General features: G+C 41.0%; 1 protein-coding gene across 1 annotated transcript; it reads left to right on the top strand.

Annotated features, from left to right (window-relative positions):
- Positions 1 to 19,364: 19,364 nt before the first annotated feature.
- LOC122747921 (olfactory receptor 2AT4-like) lies at positions 19,365 to 20,318 on the top strand. Its single transcript, XM_043993702.1, has one exon. The coding sequence runs from the start codon at positions 19,365 to 19,367 to the stop codon at positions 20,316 to 20,318; it is 954 nt and encodes a 317-aa protein (XP_043849637.1).
- The last annotated feature ends 3,478 nt before the right edge of the window (positions 20,319 to 23,796 follow it).

Here is a 23,796-nt window from a genome sequence, read left to right as displayed (position 1 = left end):
TGCAGGAAGCTGCCAATTGGTAGCTCCTGACACCACTCGACCCTTCCTTCTCTCATACAGACTAGCATTTTCCCACCAGGGATTCTTATTTTCTTGAGGGCATGTAATAGACCAGTACACCAGCCTAGGAAACACACACACACACACACACACACACACACACACACACACACACTCAGAACACACAGGTGAGAAGAAGCCACTAGAAAGTGCAGGAGCAGACTTCTTTAGCAGATGAGACCCATTATAAACTCCTTAGCAGGCAGGCTCACTCTCAGAGATTGAGCTCAACTAAGTACTTCCACAGACCTTAAAAGTAGCCAGGTAAGATGAATAACATAGGGCTGCTTCCCTTTGCTGGATCTCATACCTGTAGCATCATGGCCACTTCTAAATGGCAGTGGATGGCTCCCCTGTGGTGTGGCTTTAGCTCTGGGGCTTGAGTAGCCCTTCTTGTGCTCTTCTCCCTCAATGGAGACTATTTTGCTACAGGACAAAGAGTAGCATGTATATGCAAGACAGCATAATGTGTCGGGAAGAATGATGAACCTGGTGTCATGGTACCAGGGTTCAAGTCTTGGATCTGATACTTCCTATCTGGGTCACTATGAAGAAGTCGTGTCACCTACCTGAACACAGGTTTGCTCTCTGGTTCTTATACTTCTGTAGCAAAAATGCTCTGGCTTCACTATCCCGGAGCCAGGCCTGCTCCATCTGTCCTCAGGCTTCTAGAGGTCTCTGAGGAGTTGGGGGTATCAATTCTCTAATACCATTAGAGGAACTCAAGTCCCTATCAATTGTGTTTGCTCCCTTTGTCAGCACTGGTTCTTAACCCCCCAAGTTCCATTTAATCACTTAACATCAATTAGCTCCAACAAAGGGATATTTACTTTAAAGAAATAGTAAGAAGAAAAATACAAGCATCCTCTCCACACACATTTTGGGCACACACTCTACCTTATTTCCACTTTAATCTCTAAGGAGAGTGGGCTTAAGCTTAATTCAGGTCCTACATAACAATGCTACCACCAAAGCCTGTGTTCAGATGAAGCACAACATGAGCAGCATACTGCTCATCTTTTTTTAATATAGTAAACTACATTTAGATAGTACTTGAAAAGGAGATTTAGTTTACATTTATATAGTACCTTGTACCTGACAAAGGATTTTCTTCACAATAGCCCAGCAAAGTAAGTACCATCATCATCATCCTTATCCTCATCTTACATTTCTCTTGCCTCTGCTTCAATTTTTTGCCAGTTACTATTGCTAAATGTGTTTCCCTCCAGCCTATTCACTCCCCATGATATTTACTCTATTTTCTATCTTCTTTTATCCTATCCCTCCTCAAAAGTGTTTTCTGGCTGTGCCTGTGAGTTACTCCTAAAGGTCATTCTTTGCTCCTTGGATAACTGATGCTGAATTGGCTGCAAAACCCAGGGTGAACATTGACTCTTGGACTCTGGGATGCTGGGATAGCCACCCTCCTGACCTCTTGAAATTTACCAGTCCAGAGTCTCCAATCTCTTTGCCTAAGACAAAAAAAGAGCAAATAGCAAAAGAAAAAAATCAACTCCCTTTTTTTCTTTTCTTTTTCTTTTTCTTTTTTTTTCAAGTGAGGCAATTGGGGTTAAGTGACTTGCCCAGGGTCACACAGCTAGTAAGTGTCAAGTGTCTGAGGCCGGATTTGAACTCAGGTCCTCCTGACTCCAGGGCTGGTGCTCTATCTACTGTGCCACCTAGCTGCCCCAACTCCCTTTTTTTTCATGGGGACATATTTTAGTCTTGGAGGAAGGAAGGCTCAATACTTCTCCCTTTTCATTATTGTCTCTTTCCAGATGCAGTCAATGCTGAAGTCAAACCAAGAAAGAGGAGCCAAAGTGCAAATTGGCCAAGAAAGTGCAAATTGGCCAAAGTACTTACTCCCAGTTCCAGCTAATACAGCCAATTGGAAAGACTCCTACTAATCATGTGGTTAGCATACTGGAAACTAATTACAGAATGTTGACACATGCTCCATAGTCATCCCATGGCATTTACATCATGTCATTATGATTCTTTTGGAATTAGGTTCACTAACCTATTTGTTCCATTATGGGAAGACACTGACAGAGATGGTCCAAATATATACCAGTCCCTCTGTTACATTTTCTAGCTGTATCACCTCTCACTAAGCCTCAGTTTCTTCATCTAGGAAATGGGAATAATAATAATTCATACTACCTCTCAAGAGTTGTTGCAATGAAAGGGTTTTTGCAAAGAAGAATATAAATGTAAATTATTGCTGCCGGTATTAGATGTGACAGCTCTGAAGTTCAATGATAAAGTCAACCTTTGGATATCTTTGGATAAACTCAACTTTAACTTGCTGTTTCATTCTTTATATTTGTATCCCCAGTGTCTAGAATAGTGCTTCGCACACAGTAGGTGTTAAAGCACAGGGCTTGGAACATATTAAGCACTTAATAAGCGCCTGCTGACCAACTTGATTAATTGAACTAATGGAAAGAAAGAGTTATTGTGTAATTTAACAGAGGGAAGTGAGGGAAGTGAAGTGAGGGAGGACAGGATTGCAGACTATCTTTAGATGCTTGGCATGATGGATGTGGTATGATGTGGCACCTACAGATTATTCCTTCCAGAGCTCTGATTGTCTTTTTCTGTAGCCAAGTGGCTAAAAGGAAATTCAATATATGGAGTCACACAGGGTCAGTGGTGGAAGGGCCCTTGATAATAACAAAACACATTTCTATGCATTTGAACATTTTCAAAATACTTTCTACACAATAACTCCAAAAGGGAGGTGGAGAGCATAATTCTCCCCACTTTACTAATAAGGAAACCGGGTCTTTGAGAGGCTAATTGGGTTGCCCATGGTCATATCACTCCTAAATTGCTGTCAAGATTTGGGTCTAGGTGGAGGTTTCTGGATGGAGGTTCAGTCATCTCTATTCACTACACTGACTGCCTCTCAATGTAGAGCTTAAACTTAAAATGTTCCATATCGTCCCTCCATAATGAGTTCTCACAAGGTTGGGAGCTGATGGGAGCACCATCCTCCAGAAATATTCTATATTATAAGTGTCAGAGTCAGAAGGGGGCTTCAGAACATAGAATGTCAGAGATAGAAGGGACTTCCTTAGGGCATAGAGCATCAGAGCTCAGAGAAACCTTAGAACATCGACTATCAGAGGTACAAGGTACTTCAGAAGTAATCTAGTTGGGGACAGCTAGGTGGCACAGTGGATAAAGCATCAGCCCTGGATTCAGGAGGACCTGAGTTTAGATCTGGCCTCAGACACTTGACACTTACTAGCTGTGTGACCCTGGGCAAGTCACTTAACCTTCATTGCCCCACAAAAACAAACAAAAAGAAGTAATCTAGTCCAAACCATTCCTTTGATAGATGTGGAAATTGAGGTCTAGAGGGGGCAAATAATTTGTCAAAAGTCACGTAGTAATTTAGTGGCAAAGCTAGAATTAGATCTTCAGTCTTTTAGTTCTAGGTTCATTCCAGTACCCCATTCAATCCAAGTCAATAACTGTTTGTTTTGTTGTTGTTGTTGTTGTTGTTTTTAACTTTGGTGAGGCAATTGGGGTTAAGTGACTTGCCCAGGGTCACAAAGCTAGTAAGTGTGTTAAGTATCTGAGGCCAGATTTGAACTCAGGTCCTCCTGAATCCAGGGCCAGTGCTCTATCCACTGTACCACCTAGCCACCCCTCAATAACTGTTTATTAAACATGTACCAATGTAGGGAACTGTGCTAAATATAAAGTATGTAGATAAAAGTCAATCAAGAGGTTTTGTTCTTAAAGAGATTATAACCCAAAAAGGAGATAAGCAAATAATTATGATGCAAATTAGACAGCAAATACGATGAGGTTACTTGAGCAAACTACTATTTGAACTTTGAGAAAGAAGAGATCATGTTTGGTTGAAGAGACTGAGAAAAGTCAAATGGAAGAGGTGGCATCTCAGTTGGGCTTTGCATGAAGGTGAGAACTTCAGGAAGCAAAGCGCATGAGGGAAGAGGACAGGCCTCTGTTTCAGATACTGGGGCAAGCAGATAGTGGATGTAAGCAATGGTGCAGACACTGGAAGAGGATAGGATAGAAACAGGGCACAGAGAAGCAGCCAATTTCACTGGAGGGTATTGCATATGTAGGGGATCTTAGAACTCTTGTAGTCCAGAACCCTCATTTTACACAGAAAGAAACTGAGGCTCACAGGGGTTAAGTGATTTGCCCAAGGTCACACAGGTAATAAGTGGAAAAGTTAAGATTGGGACCCAGGTCCTCTCAATCCAGTGCTTTTACTTTACACTTATTTGTTTGATTGTTCCTTTATCTATTCACTTATCTATCAGCTTGTTTAGCCATTCCCCAATTGATGGGCATTCCTTTGATGAAACATCTCTTAAGCCACTGCTCTGACCATGCCACTCACCATGTCAGAAACCTTTCTGTTTTGCCCAGAGTCGAGTCCAAACCCCTAGTCCTGACATTCAAGACTCTATGATCAGATTCCCAATGAAAATGAGGGTTCTGGACTACAAGAGTTCTGAGATCCCTGCAGACTAAATCTATGATCCCATGGAGTGATAAGATTATGCAAACATCTTGCTTCTTGGATCACTCACTCCAGGCTCTTCCAACTTCTTATCCTGCATAAAACCCTCCACACTGCAATATAAGCTAGTCATGCCCTCTGATTGCTACTCAGTGGCATAAAACACTTATGTTGATTTCTTCCCTTACATGTTTCACATTATAGTTGATCCTTCAGGGAAACATGAAATCATCCTCCTGTGTGACCTTGGGCAAGTCAGCAGCCCCCCATCTCTGGGGAGGGTTTTGTCACCACAACAAAAACCTCCAGCCATTTCTCCCACATTTCACACAGGATTGAGAGGATAGAATGAGATCAGAACTGTGAAACTGCTTTGAAAATGGAAATCATCAAGAATTCCATGGTGCTTATCAGAAGAAGCTGAAAGGCAGGGCTGTTCTATAGGATTTATTTATGCGTCTCAGATAAAGTTTATTCCAGCTATTATTAATCTGGTCTTAACTCACTGGAAAACAGGCTGTGTCCTTCATACAGGAAGATGACTCATCCCCTCTTTTGATAGCATTATTAGTCTAGTAGATCAGAGTAATGCTATGGACAGAGAGCATCTGGATTTCAGGCAAGCATTTGACAAATTCTCTTGAAATATCCTCATGGACAAGATAGAACAGTGGGCTAGTGAAATCCAATAAACATTAGAATGCTTCCTGGGAGAAGAGGCAAAAGTTTAGAGAAGACATGATCCTTGCCCTTGGGTCACACCCAGTTTTATAGGGGACAAGACACATGCATAAAAGTAATATGCAAGTGAGGAACAAGAAGAGGGGTGGCACCCCAAAAAGTTACTTTGATTTGGGGCTATATCAATTGACACCTAGAGTCCAGAGTGAGGGAGGTGATTGTGTCACTATCCTTTGTCCTGATCAAACCACAATAGCAACATTGCAGTCTAATTCCTAAAATGTGGGGCATGTTTTCAGGAGGGCATTGGCTAACTGGAGTGTGCCCAGAGGAGGGCAGTCAGAATGTTGAGAGTCCTGGGGACCATGCCATCCAGGGACCCATGGAAGGGATGAGAGAGATATGTTAGCCTGGTGAAGAGAAAAGTTAAGGAGATGGGACAGGATAGCTGCCATCAAGAATGTGAAGGGTTGGGCTGCAGAAAAGAGATTGGACTGTTCTGCTTGGCCCCTGGGGCAGAACCAGAAGCAACCCATGGAAAGTAAAGAAAGGTTGATTTAGGTTTATTGGCCAGAACAATATCTGAACATTGATTGTTGCCCCAAAGTTGAATATATTACATTGGAATATAGTGAGCTAACTAGAGACCTTCCAAAAATGTCTGAATAAATTCTTGTTTGGGGTGATATAGGAGAGATTCCTGCTTGAGTCTGGTTAAGCCTAGATGATCTGTTGGGTCCCTTCAGCACATGGAGTGATATATCAGAGTGTATACGTAGGTGGTACAGTGGACAGAGCTCTGGACTTGATGTCAGGAAGCCCTGGGGACAAAAACTGCCTCGGATACTTAATAGCTATATGACCTTGAGCAAGTAGCTTAACCTCTGTTTGCCTCAGTTTCCTTATTTGTAAAATGAGAATAATGATAGCAACCACCTCCCAGGATTGTTGTGGGGATCAAATGCTATAATAATTGTGAAATGCTTTGCAAACCTTAAAGAGTGTTAGCTACAGCAATTATGATGGCAGTGATGAAGAAGAAGATGATGATGACAACTCTCCTTGCACATCTGGAGAAAGACCAGAAGGATGCAGGCAGTATTCAGTGCCCTGAGGAATTCTTCCTCTGACTTGACTCCTTAGGGGTGTCTGAGTGTCAGCTTGGTGTAGTGGAAAGGGAACTGTCCTGGATATGCAAGGAGACCAGGATTCCACTTCTGTCTCTGTCACTAACTTGCTTTATGACTGGAAAAAGTAATTTCTGCTATTTAGATTTCAGTTATCTGCATGAAGAATGACAAGATTGGACTCAAGATATTTTCCTAGCTCTAAAATTCTAGTTTTCTTACTAATAGCTCCCATTTTGATAGCACTTTATGGAGCACTTTTCTGATACCAAATCTCTGAGACAGATAATGTATATTTATCCCCATTTCACAGAAGATGAGACTGAGTTTCAACAAAGTTAAATAACTCACGGTCATAAACTTAGTGTTAGATTCTAGCCGACTCATCCAAGGTTACCCAGGGAATGAGTGGCAGAGCTGGAATTAGAATCTAGATCTCCCTCCTAAGCCAGGGCTCTTTCCCACTATTTTTAGTTTAAAAATGAGCAGAAGAAGATATAGTATGGAAGGTTGGGCCAGTATCTTCTCAGAGCTGAGGGATAAAACTGACAGACAAATTCCGATAAGGGTAGAAATGACAGGCAGGGATTTTTAAAAGTTAGACAATGTCAAGGCTAGAAAGAGTTGCAGAAATCTGGGGAAGGAGAGGTCAGGGAAAAGTACAAGTGGCCCACTACTCCTCTGAAACCTTAGAATAAGGGCACCAAGTGACAAAGCTTAAGAAAGCTTCTGAGTCTAGAAAACAAGTCAAAGTCAGTTAGTAACCCAAGCTTTTGAGCAGAAGAGGTAATAAAGGGGTAGTGGTAGAGTCAGCAAGGCGGCTGCATTGTGCCTAGATATTTCTGTTTCTTTACATTATGCTTTAAAGGATACTTTTTCTTTTAGACTGATATGCAGAAATAAATAATTCATCTTGAGTTACATGTTGATGCTCATTATAAACAAAAGTTTATTTCCAAACTTAAAAGCTAGTAATCGAATACAATTTTACAAAAAGGTCCCACACACAGCAGCTCTCTTTTTGTGATGGCTAAGAATTGGAAATCAAAGGAATGGCCATCAATTGGGGAATGGCTAAACAAGCTGTGGTATATGATGGCGATGGAATATTATTGTGCTATAAGAAATGACAAGCAAGATGATTTCAGAAAGGCCTGAAAAGACTTGTATGAACTGGTGTGTAGTGAATGAGCAGAACCAAGAGAACATTGTACATAGATAGTAACAGCAATATTGTTTGAAGAAGAATTGTGAATGACAACTATTCTCAGCAACACAACAATCCAAGACAATCCCAAAGGACTAATGATGAAGCATACTATCCACCTCCAAAGAAAGAACTGATATTGATTGAACACAGATTGAAGCAGGCTATTTTTCACAATTCTTCATTTTTTTCTTTTATTCAAGTTTTCTTGTACAGAATGACTAATATGATAATGTTTTACATAATTGTACATGTATAACCCATATCTGATTGCTTACTGCCTCAGGGAGGGTCTAAGAGAGGGAGGGAAGGAGGTATAAAAATTGTAACTCAAAACTTTAAATAAAAATGTTGTGTTTTTTTTTAAAAAAAAGGTCCCACACAGCAGTGGCAAGGGAATAGGTCATACAATGATGGAATAATACACTGGAGTAGGCATCAGGAGATGTAGGTCCCAGTTGGACTCTATCACTTACTTATCTTATGACCTTGAGCAAGCAAAGTGCTTGACCTCAAATCAAAAGAACTGTGTGCAGGGCGGCTAGATGGCACAGTGGATAAAGCACCAGCCCTGGATTCAGGAGTACCTGAGTTCAAAGCCGACCTCAGACACTTGACACTTACTAGCTGTGTGACCCTGGGCAAGTCACTTAACCCCCATTGCCCCGCAAAAAAAAAAAAAAAGAACTGCGTGCAAATCCCAACTCTGATCCTGACTAGTCATGTGACCTTGGATGAATTGCTTCTCTGGGCCTGAGGCTCCTGCTCCATAAAACAAGGATGTTTTAATGATGTCTAAGGCCCATTCTACCCCCAAGATTCTTTTGTTTGTTTGTTTTGCAGGGCAATGAGGGTTAAATGACTTGCCCAGGGTCACACAGCTAGTAAGTGTCAAGTGTCTGAGACTGGATTTGAACTCAGGTCCTCCTGAATTCAGGGCCAGTGCTTTATCCACTGTGCCACCTAGCTGCCCCAGCTACAAGATTCTTTATCCTAAAGTCTCTTCCAAATCTGACATCCCACATGGATGTCATGGCATTCTAATTGCTCCTTTACTTCCCCACTCTAGTGATACTATTGCATTGTTTTAATTTTTAATCATTTCTATTTGGGTCCTAGCACAACCGGTACCTAATATCTTTGTAATATTCCCTCATTTGTAATTAGCTCTTTAAGGAATTTGAAATTCTTTCACATTCTTTCATTTGATCCTTCTAAATGCCCTGGATCTGCCACTTATTACCTTTTGATTATGGACAAGTCACTTAACCACTCTGGATCTCTACTTCCTCATCTATAAAATGGGGTATGTGTGTGTTGGATTGGACTAGATGATGAGTAAGGCCCTTTCCAGCTATGAAATAACCAGCACGGGAATTATTTCCCCCAATTTTTTTTACAGAGAAGGAAACAGAGGCTAAAGTGACTTTTCCCAGTCTGCCTAGTGAAAGGGGTAGCAAATCTAGGGCATGAAGTTCTTCTGCCTGAAGTCAAGAGCCATTTCTTCTTCACCAGGGTTAAAAAGAAGGTGAATCCCTAAGTGATTCTTACATGGAATGATCTCTATCCATTTCACCATCCTGGTTATTATCTTTTGCCTCAGTTTGTCAATTTCCTTCCTAAATCATGGCTGCAGAATTGAACACAATTGCTCAGATGTGCCTGGCTCAGGCAGAGCACAGCAGGACTATGGCTTCCTTCTTTGAGGATATTCCACTTCATTTGATATAGCTGGAGGTCCTATTAGCTTTTCTGTCTTTGTTATTGCACAGCTAAGGCGTGTTGAGCTTGCAGACTTGTTAAAACCCTCAGGTCTTTTTCACAAAACTGTTATTAGACATGCTCATGCAAATACAGACTGTCTATCTATTCTGTATTTGTGCAATTGAGTTTTTGAATCAGAGGGAGAACTTTATATTTATCCCTATTAAATTTCACCTTAGTAGTCACCCCATTGTTCTGGCCTCTTGAGATCTTTTCAGATGCTAGTTCTGTCACCCAGTGCTAATTCCCCCTTCCAATTTCATGTCATTCACTGATTTGATGAGTATTTCAACTTATGCCTTCATCCAAACCATTAACAGAAACGTTGAATAGAATATAGCCAAAGAAAAAATTATGTGGCTGTCACTAGAGATATCTCACCAAATTAATATTGACCTACTAGGGACTAGTCTTCAGATCTGATAATCCTTGGGTTATTCATTCACTTCTAGCCTATACTATCATGTAGACCCCAGTGTGCTCATGCACCATGCACGCATGTGCACACACACATACACACAGAGTTCATGAGGAGGTAAAATTAAAACTGAGACTTAGAAAGATTGCAATGGTACTGTGTATCAATAATGACAATAAAGGTGAAGATGATACTGCTGGTGAAGGTGATGCTGATGAAGATAATACTGGCCATAATGAAAGCATGGGTAAAGATACCCATTGATCCGAAACAGGACACTCATCTGTTTGGCTTCAGTGTTTCCTTTCTAGCTTGATTATGAAATCTGTTTACAAATATCCGTGTACCAGCTTCACACCACCCACCCACCCCTTAAGAGGCTGGAAGGACGATCAGATTCAACCAGAGGTATTTTTAACTTGGCTCCCTTCCTTCCTTCCTACTTTCCATTTTCAGCCTTGTATGTCTGTCGGAGCCCCGCGCCACCCGGGGGAAAGGTGAAGATGAGGAGATAGAGACAGAATGTAACTGACAGTGTTTCCAGGGCAGACGTAAGGCATCACGGCAGGGAGGAGATGCAACAGCTACTTTGATGGAAACTTCAGAGCTTGGATGTGGCAGGTTTTTTTCCTTTAAAACTTTCCTTAGAAAATTGGTGCTTTCAGGAAAAGTGGTTTACCTTATTGTATTAGGAAAAAGGATGAGAGAGAGAGGGAGAGACAGACGGAGACAGAAAGAGATGGAGACTGGGGGTGGGGTGGGCTGCTAAATCAGCTATTGAGTGGTGATCTGAAGTGCATGTATGTACACATGTGTGTGTCTCTATGTGCACATTTGCATCTGTTCTTGAGTCTCTGTCCTTGACCAGCTTTTCTTCTTCCTCTGTCCTAACCTTCTCTCAAGATCCACATCTCTATTTCCATCTGTCTAAAGAACTTAATAGTTCCAACAGCACCTCAAACTCAACATGGCTAAAACTGAGTTTATTATCTCTCCCTCTAAACCCTCCCTGTGCCTAGAGTGCTTCTGCTCCCTCTCCATCATTGCCTCTTAGAATTTGTAGTTTCCTTCTAGAATCAGCACAACTGCCACCTCCTCCAAGAAGCCTCTCCTAAACCCCCATATTGTTGTTTTGTTTTGTTTTTGTTTGTTTGCTTGTTTGTTTTGTGGGGCAATGCGGGTTAAGTGACTTGCCCAGGGTCACACAGCTAGTAAGTGTCAAGTATCTGAAACCGGATTTGAACTCAGGTCCTCCTGAATCCAGGGCCAGTGCTTTATCCACTGTGCCACCTAGCTGCCCCAAACCTCCATATTGTTAATGCTCTCTCTCTCTCTCTCCTTCGCATTTACTTATTGGTGTGTGCATTGTATCATGCTTTGCTTCCCCATCCAGTAGAATGTAAGCCCCTCGAGGGAGGGTCCCATGTGTATTGTTTTCCTTTGTACCATGAGTGTCTGACACATAGTAGATGTTTAATAGTTGCTTACTGAATTGAACTGGACCTGCTTTTTCCTCTGATTTTACAATTTCCTTGGGAGCACCAGTCATCCAATCTAATGCCCTTTTCCTCCATTTGTTAACTTGTGTCCATCTTGGACTCTTCCGTCATCCTCACTTCTTATATCCAGTCAGTTACTAGATTCTGTGGATGACAGCTCCACAAAATTTCTCACCTCTGTCTCTTCTCTATTCACACATCTACCACCTTAGCTCAGGCCCCCAGTTTCACCAACATAACTATTGTGATAGTGTCTTTGCAGGTCTTCTTACCTTTCTACCCTCCTTATTCCAATCTGTCTCTCTTAGGCCACCAGACCAAACTTTCTGCTATGCAGATTTTCTGATCATATTTCTTCTCTGGTCGGCATCTTCAGGCACTCTCTAGAGCCTCTGGAGTAAAGTTCAGATTTCTGGTTCTGACATTTGTAATGATTGGAATAACGCCACCTGCTGGATACTTACTGTAGAGGAGTTCTGCCCATGAAGGGAAGGTCTTTGAGGGCAAGACCAGGAGTCAGGAAGTGACGCAAGCTAGTGGGAGGAGGAAGGAAGAGACTGGCGCTCAGTCTCGCTGCTCTTTCCTCTGGACTCTGGCGGAGAAGGGAGCTAGAAATGCGCTCTCCCTTTAATAGATAGGAATCTAGACCTTTCTCTCTCTCTTTACCAAATTCTTATTCTCCTTAATAAATGCTTAAAAGTCTAACTCTTGCTAAAGCTTATAATTTATTGGCGACCACTCATTAAATATTTTAGACAGACTAGCTAGAATTTTAGCCCTTAACAGATGGCTGACCACGAAGAGGAAAGCTGAACCTCACTTCTGATCTTCTGGTTGGGTAAGAAATTTTCTCTACCCTCTCCCTTTAACTGCTAAGTACTGGCGTACTGGCTGTGTTTTCCCTTTAAATTTTTTCGAATGGACCTTTTAAACTCCGTAATTACCCTATTTTTGATTTTAGTCTGTTTAACCAGACAAATGGGAGATAAGATCATGTTAATGCTTTGTTTTTGTGGATTTTCTATTTTTCTTTTTATTTTTGTTAAAAGAGCCAGCAACTTACTCACACAAGGAAATATCTCTCCCTCTCCCAACCATGCTTTTTCAGAGAAACCTGAAGAGATTCCCGCAGCTTTTCCCAGTTCTAACAGTAATTGTTGCTCTAATTTTGCATGCCTGGAGGCAATGACCCACCCTCTAGAAGCTTTTAATCCCCTAGCACCTGGAGGCAAAGTGGGGGAAGAGGAATCCAGGCCTGAGTTCAAAATCAAGTCTGATTCAAATTGCGCTGGTCCCTCCCCCCCTCTCCAGACTCCACCCTCTACTCCTCCCATGGCCAAGCCCATTGCTTCCCCGGCCTGGGAAGTCCAGAGATCTAATGCTCATGCGCAACTTTCTCTAACTACATTTGCAGCTTCAGGCTCAGCCCTTCCCCAGCCTGGCTGTGCTTCTGAGACAACTTTAGAAAACCCTTTAAATTCCAGATATACTCGTTTTGTTCATAATTTTGCTAACCTGCTTTTGTCTTTAATTAGTAATCTTATAAAGCATTTGTATGGTGAAAAGACTGACAGACAATATAGAGGGGTTAAAGAAGAAAAACTTAAGCTGAATAAGAATGACAATCATCACCATAGTTCAAGACTCCGCTTCTTTTGCCATGGAAGGGTACATATTTTACAGAAATGTAGAAGTAAGCAGCAAGGTATTGATATGAGTATTGGGGATTTTAGATATCGGAATCAAAAGTGTTCTGAATTCACTCAGAGTAATAGTATCAGTTCAGAGGTTACATAGGATTTCTATGCTATTACATATGCATTTTGAAATTAATGGTATAGGTTTATTTTCATAGAGATTTTAATGCTTTTGAGATTGTGTCTTATACTTAGTTTCTAAAACAAGGAGAATATTTGTAAAAGCTTTTTATAGTCATGTGATCAAGTTTATATTTTGTAATACTCTTATTAATATTAAGTTCATATTCATTTAGATTTCCCTAGTTTGAATTTCATTGTCTTTTATTATTCCACGTGTATTTTCTTCTATTCATTCATCTATCTAATTTTGAAACATGGTTTTGATTTCATAATACAATGTTAATTCTAGGAGTATTGTGCTCCCATATTCTGAGTTGTTTGTTTTTGTTATTTTTTTTTCTCAACTGATTATTTGATCAAACTCTTTAAAGCATTTCCCTAGCAAATTGTTTGCCATGGCAAGTGTAAATTGATTCTAGAAGTATTATTTTTGATAAGCATATTCCAAAAAAAAAAAAAAAAAAGGGGAACATTTGTAAAAGTTTTCTTTTTTCAAAAAAAAATTCTTTGAGATTCTGTTATGCTTTAACTTGTATTTAAATATATTCAGATTTTTCACAAAAGTAATTGTATACTAAGTTTTTAAAAAAGGGGTATTATTTGAAATTGTTGCATAATTATATATTGTGTTCTGAGTCAAGATGTATTCACATTTTTTGCAATCATTTATTATCCTCAATTTTTAAATACATATGAGACTTGGATTATGGGAACTTATCATTTAAGACATTAATTGCCTTTATTCTGAGTTATCAGATGCCAGTTGGCCAAGATGCCATCCAATCACAAGAGGAATACACATGAGGGGAGACATGCATGAAGTCAAGGTATGGCCAAGGGAACGGCTTTTGACAAATGTTGAGGTTGGATTCTCTTGGTTTAATATTTTATTTTATTTTTCCCCACAATATTGTACAGATGGCTGGAAGTATTGATCCCACCCATCTCACTTCTACACCTGGCTTCTATGCTCCCTCCTATATGCCTGATGCCATGGACATCTCAATCCCATGCATCTGATTAAGTCTGACTCAGTTTCTTCCAATATGTTCGGTGGCATGGACATATATTCCATCCACCTCTTTTAAGCCTGGCATACTGTATGGGCAGTACATACTGCTCAAGTGTGGGAATGCTCATATCCCATCATTTCTCTGTTCTTTTATGGTAACCCCCATAATTATCTCAGGTGTCATGATAAATACAGTGTTGAATTTGGCCTTGACACCTGTTACCAATTATATTAGATTTTCTAATTTCTCATAATGGCATGAGGATAATTAGGCAGATGATGCAAAAAGTGATGAAACAAAGATAAAAATTATTTTTAAAAATTAATATCACAGCAATTGTCTTCTCAGTAATATTATAATTTTAAAGAATGTTTCAATTTTGTTTTATTATATGTTTCATGTGTAACAACTAAGATTCTGAATTCCCTTAGACATGTTTTTGAGAACTTTCATTGTTTGATTTGATTATTGACAAAGCTATTTTAAAGTTGTGTTAAGCTCAATTTTGTAGGAAATTTTCCTGGCTGATTACCAGCATCCATACCTCAACCCCTGAAAAGACTTCCATTCCACGACTACACCTAGAGGACATCTGAGAAAAGACTTTCAGAGACTTTAAATGAACAGTTTTGATTTGTTGTTTTTGTTGTTGTTTTTCTCTTTCTGTTATAATATACACCATCTGTAACATGTATTCTCTGCAGAGGCCCTCCCTTTGCAAGACTAATGTCAAAGCGTCGGTTCATGAGGACAAAAAAAAAAATCGCCCCTCTGGACAAAACTTTCCTCTCTTCCTTTTCTATATTGTTGTTCACATATTATTAGTTAGCAATAGTTATTATATTGTTTTTACTGTTCCGTCAAGGAAACATTTTGTTTCTTGAGGAACAACAGGGGGGACTGTAATGATTGGAATAACGCCACCTGCTGGATACTTACTGTAGAGGAGTTCTGCCCATGAAGGGAAGGTCTTTGAGGGCAAGACCAGGAGTCAGGAAGTGACGCGAGCTAGTGGGAGGAGGAAGGAAGAGACTGGCGCTCAGTCTCGCTGCTCTTTCCTCTGGACTCTGGCGGAGAAGGGAGCTAGAAATGCGCTCTCCCTTTAATAGATAGGAATCTAGACCTTTCTCTCTCTCTTTACCAAATTCTTATTCTCCTTAATAAATGCTTAAAAGTCTAACTCTTGCTAAAGCTTATAATTTATTGGCAACCACTCATTAAATATTTTAGACAGACTAGCTAGAATTTTAGCCCTTAACACATTCAAAGCACTCTACAATTTGTCATCACTCACTCTTCCAAGGTTCTTTTTCTGTTCTTCCCTTAGAGACAAACTTCAGAGAGAGTGGGTGACTCGATGTCCCCCAAATACAGACAGCACTCTCTCACCTCTGAGCCTTTGCTGAGAATCTTTCCTCATAAGTGGAATATCCTACCTTGACCTGTTTAACTTGTACTCATATTCTATAATTCAATTCAAAAGCTTTCCCCGATTCTATCCCACTAAACTTATTATGGTTCTGTTCCTCATGGGAAAAAAAAGCACACAGGATTAAGATTATTATTAATAGTGGATGGGAGAGGGGAGTGGCATAAAGAACAATACAATGGCAGTCGTCACTGTGCTGACAAAGGGGGAGTTGGACATGACTGAAAAGTGACTGAACAACGAGTTAGTTATTGTTATTGCTGTTGTTGTGGGAAGAGGGCCAGGATAACACCCCTCTTTACTCTCCAATCATCAAACCCCTGGGGCTGTTCCTGTCTCCTCTGGCAATAGATGCTTATTATTGTTTATCTAACACTATGCATCCCCAGGGTGAAAGGGAGGACTGAGTCCCAACAGCCTGGAAGTATTGGTCCCTCTTGAGGCAGGGATGGAGTGGGGAATGAAGTGAGTTAAGTTCTGGGTTTAAAGAAGCAAGGGATCTTCCAGAACAAGATTCATCCCCACAGCACTCGCCAGCCCTGTGCTGGTGGCATTTGTTCAGCCTAATGGGGAGGGGACGAATCAGAGCAGGTTCCCCCTAGAAAGGCAGGTGAGGAGAAGCTGTGACACAGAGAGTTCTAAATTCCCAGGGCCTCAAAATCTCCTGGAAGTGGTGAGAGATCAAAGCAGAGAGGTGAGAAAAGAGATAGTCTTACTTGGTCTTCTTGGCTCTGAGCTCTGGTGGAGGAAAGAGGGAGGGCATTCAAAGTCAGGGAGTTGGGTGCTTTGGGAGTGACCTGGGGATGTCAGAAGACTGAGGGGAAGGAAGCCAAGGGGTCAGAATGATGGGGGTCAGGAGGCCGAGAATGGGGGTGGATAAGGAATGGAGTGCTGAGAAGGTAGGAACTGGTACATTTTTAGTAGGGAAGCTGAGGCATCAAAGCATCCAAGAGCCAAGAAGGTTGGATTGGGCAGTAGGATCCATCAAAAAGTAAGCCCCTGGTCTGTGGTTACATTGGGAAATATCATCAACTTATATGGCTATAAAACTGTTTACCATTTCCCCCTCAACACTTCCATGATACTGTCTTTCTATTCCTATTTAGCAGTTGGGAAATGGAGACTTAAAAAGGCTAAATGAATTCCCTCAGGTCAGAATTAGTAAGTGTTGGAGTCCAACCCAAGTTTCTCCTGAGTCCAGCCTCCTTGCCAGTTCTCTTCATCTACTTCCTTCTTCATAAGATGAAGTAACTCAATGAGAAGTTCTCCTTGGCCCCTTCCAGTGTTAACATGCTATCCTTTCTATGGTCTCAGGTTCATTTCCTTTCTATCATTCTCTGATTCTCTGACTGGGCCTAGGGAGAAAATCTGCTTGGATCAAGACAAACTCTGGCCATTGGAGGCAAGGGCATATTGAAAGGGAGAGAGGGGCATACAGAATCAGAGAACTGATAGCATGAAGGAAGTTTATGGACTGTCTAGTCCAATGCCTTTATTTAAAGTAGGGGAAACTGAGGCTCTGAAAAAGGAAGTGGCAAATAGAAGTAGATCTTTCAATTCCAGCATCCATTTGGACCCTCTGGTTCCAGAGCCAATGTTCTTTCTAGTCCAATATACTGCCTTTCTACTGAGTTTATTTGGCCAGTGAAGGAGAAGACTAGAGTGACAGAATCAATACCCTTCACTTCTGATTATTACCATGCTAATTCCTGCTCTGTTACTAACTTCCTGTGAGGCCTGCTACATGTCATTTTCCTTGTTTGGACCTCAATTTCCTATTCTGTAACACAAGGAGGTTGGATCACAAGATCTTTAAGGTTCCCTCCCTCTTGAGAATATATTAACATAGAGAGAAACAAGTGTTCTCCCAAAGTTTCAGGTGTCCAAAGGAAAGATGGCAGATGCTTCCAAGATAGAGTTTGATAAAATCATAAAGTCCCAGTAGCTTAGAGTAGGAAGGGAGTATATAGGGCATTAGGGTCCAACCTTATTCCCATATACCTCTATGACAACTTTGATAATAGATCATCCAGTCTTTGAATGCCTCCAGTGACAAGGAATTCACTCCCCTTTGAGGCAGCCCATTCCAATGAGTGTGGAACAATCCTTTCATTTCTGTCCCCACTTCTACCTTTTGTCCATGGACATTTACAATCTGGACTCATTGGTGAGTTATCCCACAGTCACATGCTATTCTGTAGAGCTGCTTATTTCTCTTGGACACATTCCCTTTATACATTCTCAGGCCATATGATACCACCCTTCCTTTCTTTGAACTCTTTGAAATTCATTCTCCTAAGATCTACTAGAAGACAAGTTTTACTTTGCCTACCTTTCCTTTCCATAACCTATCAAGAGCTCTAAGAAGACATGAGTGTTTCTTTCTGGGCTCCTGATAATTTCCCCTTCTTTAACAAATTCTTTGTTCTTGTAAAAACTATCAGATATCAAGTCCCTTTGTTGTTTCTTCTTCCTCTGAGAAGTACAATGGTGATTTTAAAAGGTTGAAAATTTATCAGATAGAGGGGGCAGCTAGGTGGTGCAGTGGATAAAGCACCAGCCCTGGATTCAGGAGGACCTGAATTCAAATCCGGGCTCAGAAACTTGACACTTACTAGCTGTGTGACCCTGGACAAGTCACTTAACCCTCATTGCCCCACCAAAAAAAAAAAAAGAAATTATCAGATACTTTGATTTTAGTAGAGAGATCTCCAAAACATATCTGGATGACTGAACTTCCTGATCACTACAGCATGTGGACTGTGTCAATTTTGCAATCTATTGTAGAATCTTATGATCATTTTTTCCCATCTATGCAGTATATCTGTAGTATGTTTTCACTATGATATTCCTTCTGTTCCTTTTTCCTTTGATTCCAACACAAATACTCTCCACCACGCTTTCTCATTTTTGTTGTTGTATAGTTGTTTTTCAGTTGTTTCTGACTCTTCATGACCCCATTTGGACGTTTTGGGGTAAAGATACTGGAGTAGTTTGCCATTTCCTTATCCAGCTCATTTTACAGAGGAGAAACTGAGGCACAGAATGAAGTGACTTGCCCAGGGTCACACAGCTAGTTAGTGTCTGAGGCTGGATTTGAAATCAGGAAGATGGGTCTTCCTAATTCCAGGCTGTGCACTCTGTCCACTGTACCACCCAGCACTTTCTCATTTAGATTCATGGATTTCCACAGGAATAGATATTTTCTTTACATAAATCTCTATTCCATTCCCTTTTTATCTAACCTGTTGTTTATAAATAAGATGTCCTCTTTAATCATCATATAGCTTTCATGAATATCCCTGATGGATATTAGCAATGTAAGAAACTAGGGGTCGTCTTTCCTGGAGAAGAAAGTATTTGTAAAAGCAATCTGCTTGAAGAAAGCAGGATTAAAAATATAAAGGTGCAGTTATCTCTGGACTTCAGCCAGAATAATAAATAATACATATGTTCTTTTTTTAAAAATTAATAGTCCCACTTACTGCAATTCTAGTAGTTTTGCAGTTTTTGTGGACCATGGGTCATGTTAGTTAGAGATGGAGTGAGAAAGCACTAACTAGGCAGGGGCCTTATATTATAAAGAACTTAGAAAAATTCAAGTATATTTGATATCATTTCATGATCCTATGGTTATGACAAAAGAGTCTAGAATCAAGGTTTGCTTTCTGGAAAATAGGCAGTGATCACTCTTATCTCTTCCATGGCAATTAGATGAAAATGTACCAGAAAGCCAAGTCTAGAGTTGGTTTCCATAAGAGATAACTTTTTTCCAACTGTTTCCATTTCCAGATGTTCCTGATGCCCATCTCCATGAAGTCAGGTTTCATCCCACCATGGATACAAGTGCCTGTAACAGTTCAGATGACTCCCCCACTTCCTTTTATCTGATGGGCATCCCCTCCCTCCCAAAGTCCCTCTTCCTCCCTGTCTTCTTCATCTTCCTCATCCTCTATCTCCTTGTCATCACTGGAAACTCTTTGATCCTGGTGGCTGTAGTGATTGACTCCAACCTTCACAAGCCCATGTATTTCTTCTTAACCAACCTTGCAGTCCTGGACATCCTCTTTACCACAACCACCATCCCCAGGATGCTCTCCCTTTTCCTGCTAGGTGACCGAATCCTCTCCTTCCCAGCACGCTTCCTGCAAATGTACTTTTTCCATGGCTTCTACTGCTCTGAAGCCTTTATCCTGGTGGTCATGGCCTATGACCACTATGAAGCTATCTGCCACCCATTGCACTATTCAGTCCGAATGACCCCACAGGTCAATGCCAGGCTGGCAGCTGGTGCCTGGCTAGCTGCCCTCTTGCTGCCCATCCCAGCTGTGGTCCAGTCATCCCAGATGGCCTTTGGCACCCTGGTCCAGGTCTTCCACTGCTTCTGTGATCACTTGGCAGTGGTGCAGGCTTCCTGCTCAGACCCCACCTTCCAGACATTCCTGGGTTTCTGCTGTGCCATGGCTGTCTCCTTCATGCCCCTATTCCTGGTTGTTCTATCCTATTCTCACATCCTTGTCTCCATCCTGAAGATCAGCTCCAAGGAGGGCCAGGAAAAAGCCTTCTCCACCTGCACATCCCATCTCCTCGTTGTTGGCACCTACTATACATCCATTGCTGTGGCCTATGTGGCCTACAGGGCTGACCTTCCTGTTGACTTCCACATCATTGGGAATGTGGTATGTGCCATCCTCACACCTGTGGTGAACCCTCTCATCTATACCCTGAGGAACAAGGATGTCAAAGCAGCCATCACCAAATTCATCATTCCCTGGAAAAGAAGACTATGAGCTTCCTACCTGCTGCATCTATTTATTCTTCCCTTCCCCCATTCCCTCCCAGCTGTTTATATCACCTAGGACATTGCTCACACTTGGCTGACAAGTAGAACCATCAGTTGTCCCACTGGGTGTTAGTTCCCTCCCCAAGTTGCAACACATCTACCTCCTGCCTTTGCAATTCTAGACATGTAAAGCCCACAGAGTAAATTGGTATTATACTGTAACCCACATGCTGCTTAGGATCTTAAGTTCTTTTGGTTACCTTAGACTCCTAGTGTTAAACAAAAAACACCTTAGAGATCAACTACTATGCAACCCTTTCCCAAATCAGGAACCACCAGTGCCAGTAGTACCACGAGGCTTCCACCTCTTCCAGGTATCTTCCAGTCTCTGATTGAATGCCTCCATTGTTGGGAAACTCATTTCCTATTTTTTTAATTATTTATCTATTTACTTACTCAATTTTTTAACTTACTCATTTATTAATCCATCTATCTACACACACACACACACACACACACACACACACACATATATATATATATATATATCTTTTTTTTTTTTTTTAGTGAGGCAATTGGGGTTAAGTGACTTGCCCAGGGTCACACAGCTAGTAAGTGTTAAGTGTCTGAGGCCAGATTTGAATCCAGGTACTCCTCCTGACTCCAGGGCCAGTGCTCTATCCACTGCGCCACCTAGCTGCCCCCACATATATATATCTAAGTCATAAAAGCATTTTATTAGTTTCCATTTACATGTAAAGATAGTTTTCAACATTTTTTGTTTTCTGTCCCCAAGACAGAAAACAATCTGATATAGGTTATATATGTAAAATGACATTAATCATATTTCTGCATTAGTCATGTTGTGAATGAAGAATAAAAACAAAAGGGATAAACCTCAAAAAAGAAAAAAATAGAAACAGGATGGTTCAATCTGCATCCAGATTTCATAGTTCTTTTTTTCTGGATATGGAGAGCATTTTCCATCATGACTCCTTTGGAATTGTCTTGGATCATTGTATTGCTAAGAAGGGTTAATTGTGTCACAGTTGATCATCACACAATGTTGTTGTTACTGTATACAATGTTCTGGTTCTGCTCACTTCACTCAGCATCAGTCCACTTAAGTCTTTTTTTTCTGAAATCTGCCTGCTCATTATTTCTTATAGCACAATAGCATTCCATTACATTCATATACCATAACTTGTTCAGTCATTCTCAAGTTGAAGGGCATCTGCTTGATTTCCAATTCTTTGCCACCACAAAGAGAAGCTCATTTCCTGTTGGGGCAATCCAGTCCATTGTTGGATAGCTCTCCTTGTCACAAAATTCTTCCTCATCCTGTCCCTAAGTCAGCCATTTCCATTTACAACCAAGCATCTTAGACATCATCTGGTCCAGGGGTTCTTAATGTGAGGTAGGTTTTATGAATTTGGATGGAAAAAATACATCTTTATTTTTCTAATCCCTCACTGAAATTTAGCATATTCTTCAATTCTGAATATTGTTAATAAAGATGATTTTATTTATTTATTTATTTATTTGTTTATTTGTTTGTTTGTTTGTTTGTTTATTTATTTATTTTTACGGGCAATGGGGTTAAGTGACTTGCCCAGGGTCACACAGCTAGTAAGTGTCAAGTGTCTGAGACCGGATTTGAACTCAGGAACTCCTGAATCCAGGGCCGGTGCTTTATCCACTGTGCCACCTAGCCGCCCCAATAAAGATGATTTTAAAAAGAGGTACATTGCCTTTTTTTTTTCAGGGCAATGAGGGTTAAGTGACTTGCCCAGGGTCTCACAGATAGTAAGTGTCAAGTGTCTGAGGCCAGATTTGAACTCCAGTACTCCTGAATCCAGGGCCAGTGTTTTATACACTGCACCATGTAGCTGCCCCCCATTGGCCTTTTTAAACTGCCAAACTATGACATGGAAAAGGTAAAGAACCCCTAGTCTAGTCCAACTCTGTTAATTTCAGATCAGGCAAGGTGACCTAAGGAAAGGTATGCAGGCCTTGGTGTCAGAAAATCTGAATTCAAATCCTGGGTCTTTGGAATGATGCTGAAGCATGCTGCCCATCCCTTGATAGTGAAGTGAAACATTCAAAATGCAGAATGAGACATCCATTTCTGAACATGGCCAATGCAGGAATCATTTTGTTTGACTATGCTTATGTTTTTACTATGCTTATTTGTTACAAGGGTTTTGTTTTTCTTTTATTCAATGGTAGGGAGTAGTCATGGGAGTGAGGAAATTAATGCTTATTGATTGAAAAATATTAAATCTTGGCTTTATGAAAAAATCTCAAGTAAGCCATTATCTCTTTTCTGATTTCACTTTCTTCATCTGTAAAATGGGGATAATAACATTTACACTCCCTCCCTCACTGGGCTCCTGTGTGGGAAGCAATTATTGAAGTGTGGAAGGCCATAGAAATATGAGTTTACAGATGGGGAAACTAAGTGAAGAGATTTGTCCAGGGTCACACAGCAAATCGCAGTACTCAGATCTGAATATGGGCCACCTGGCTCTTTCCATGATCTGCTTTTGACTGCCTGGGCTGGGAAGTGCAGGATATAGCACACTGGGTTGACAAGCAGGGCTACAAGAATCTAGGTTTGGAACACAAAGACATCTGAACATGAATCAGATGTGGCACTGAGTCAAAGACCACAGCAAATCTCAGAATTCCCAAGAGCAGGCTTCTGAGGATTATGTCTTTTAGGGACACATTCCTCAGAGCCTTTCATCTGATGATGCTTCCTTGGTAGGCACCAGACTTGACAGCAAGTGTTCTCTGCGTTATTCTTGGTTCTATTCACTGACCTGCTGGTCACTTCCTTTCTCCAGGCCTCTATTTACCACTCTGAAAAATGAGGATCAAAATCCCCAACCTGCCAACTCCAAAGGGATTAAAAAAGATCCTTCTTTTACCAATGCTTTAGGACAGAGTGGAAAAAGTTCTGAACTTGGAGTGGGGTGGGGGGGACTCCTGGTCTCCAAATGTACTAGCTACATGACCTTGAGTCAGGCTGGTCACCCATTTAGAGCATGTATGCATGCATAAACTCTTCTGTTGTTCTTGGTTCACTCTCTCTAGAGCCAACCAAAACTTATTTGCACTCTCTTCCCTGTGATAGCTCTTCAAATATTTGAAGACAGTCATTATGTCCTCCCTAAACTTCTTATTCAGCCTAAACATCTTCAGCTCCTTCAGTCAATTATCATATGGCATTCTAGTCACCCTTTGGATGCTCTTTCCTTGTTAACAATAAGATAGACAAGACAGGAATCACTACCCCCATTCTACATATGAGCAATTGGGTCTCAAGGTAGTTAAGTGACTTTTTCAAAATCGTACTGCTTGTAAGCAGAAAAACTGGGACACACGTTTTCTCCCTTCAAATTGATCACCGATATACTGTACTACAAGCCCCACAACAGGATAATAATTCATAATTTGGAAACAAGGTGCTGACTCCAGCG

The sequence above is a fragment of the Dromiciops gliroides genome, chromosome 3 (assembly GCF_019393635.1).
Source record: "Dromiciops gliroides isolate mDroGli1 chromosome 3, mDroGli1.pri, whole genome shotgun sequence".
NCBI lineage: Eukaryota > Metazoa > Chordata > Mammalia > Microbiotheria > Microbiotheriidae > Dromiciops > Dromiciops gliroides.
The sequence above is the reverse complement of the archived record's forward strand: the minus strand, read 5'-3'. Positions and strand labels throughout refer to the sequence as shown.

Excerpts from the sequence above, each read along its gene's own strand:
- LOC122747921 (XM_043993702.1), top strand. The coding sequence starts at position 19,365 with ATGGATACAAGTGCCTGTAACAGTTCAGATGACTCCCCCACTTCCTTT.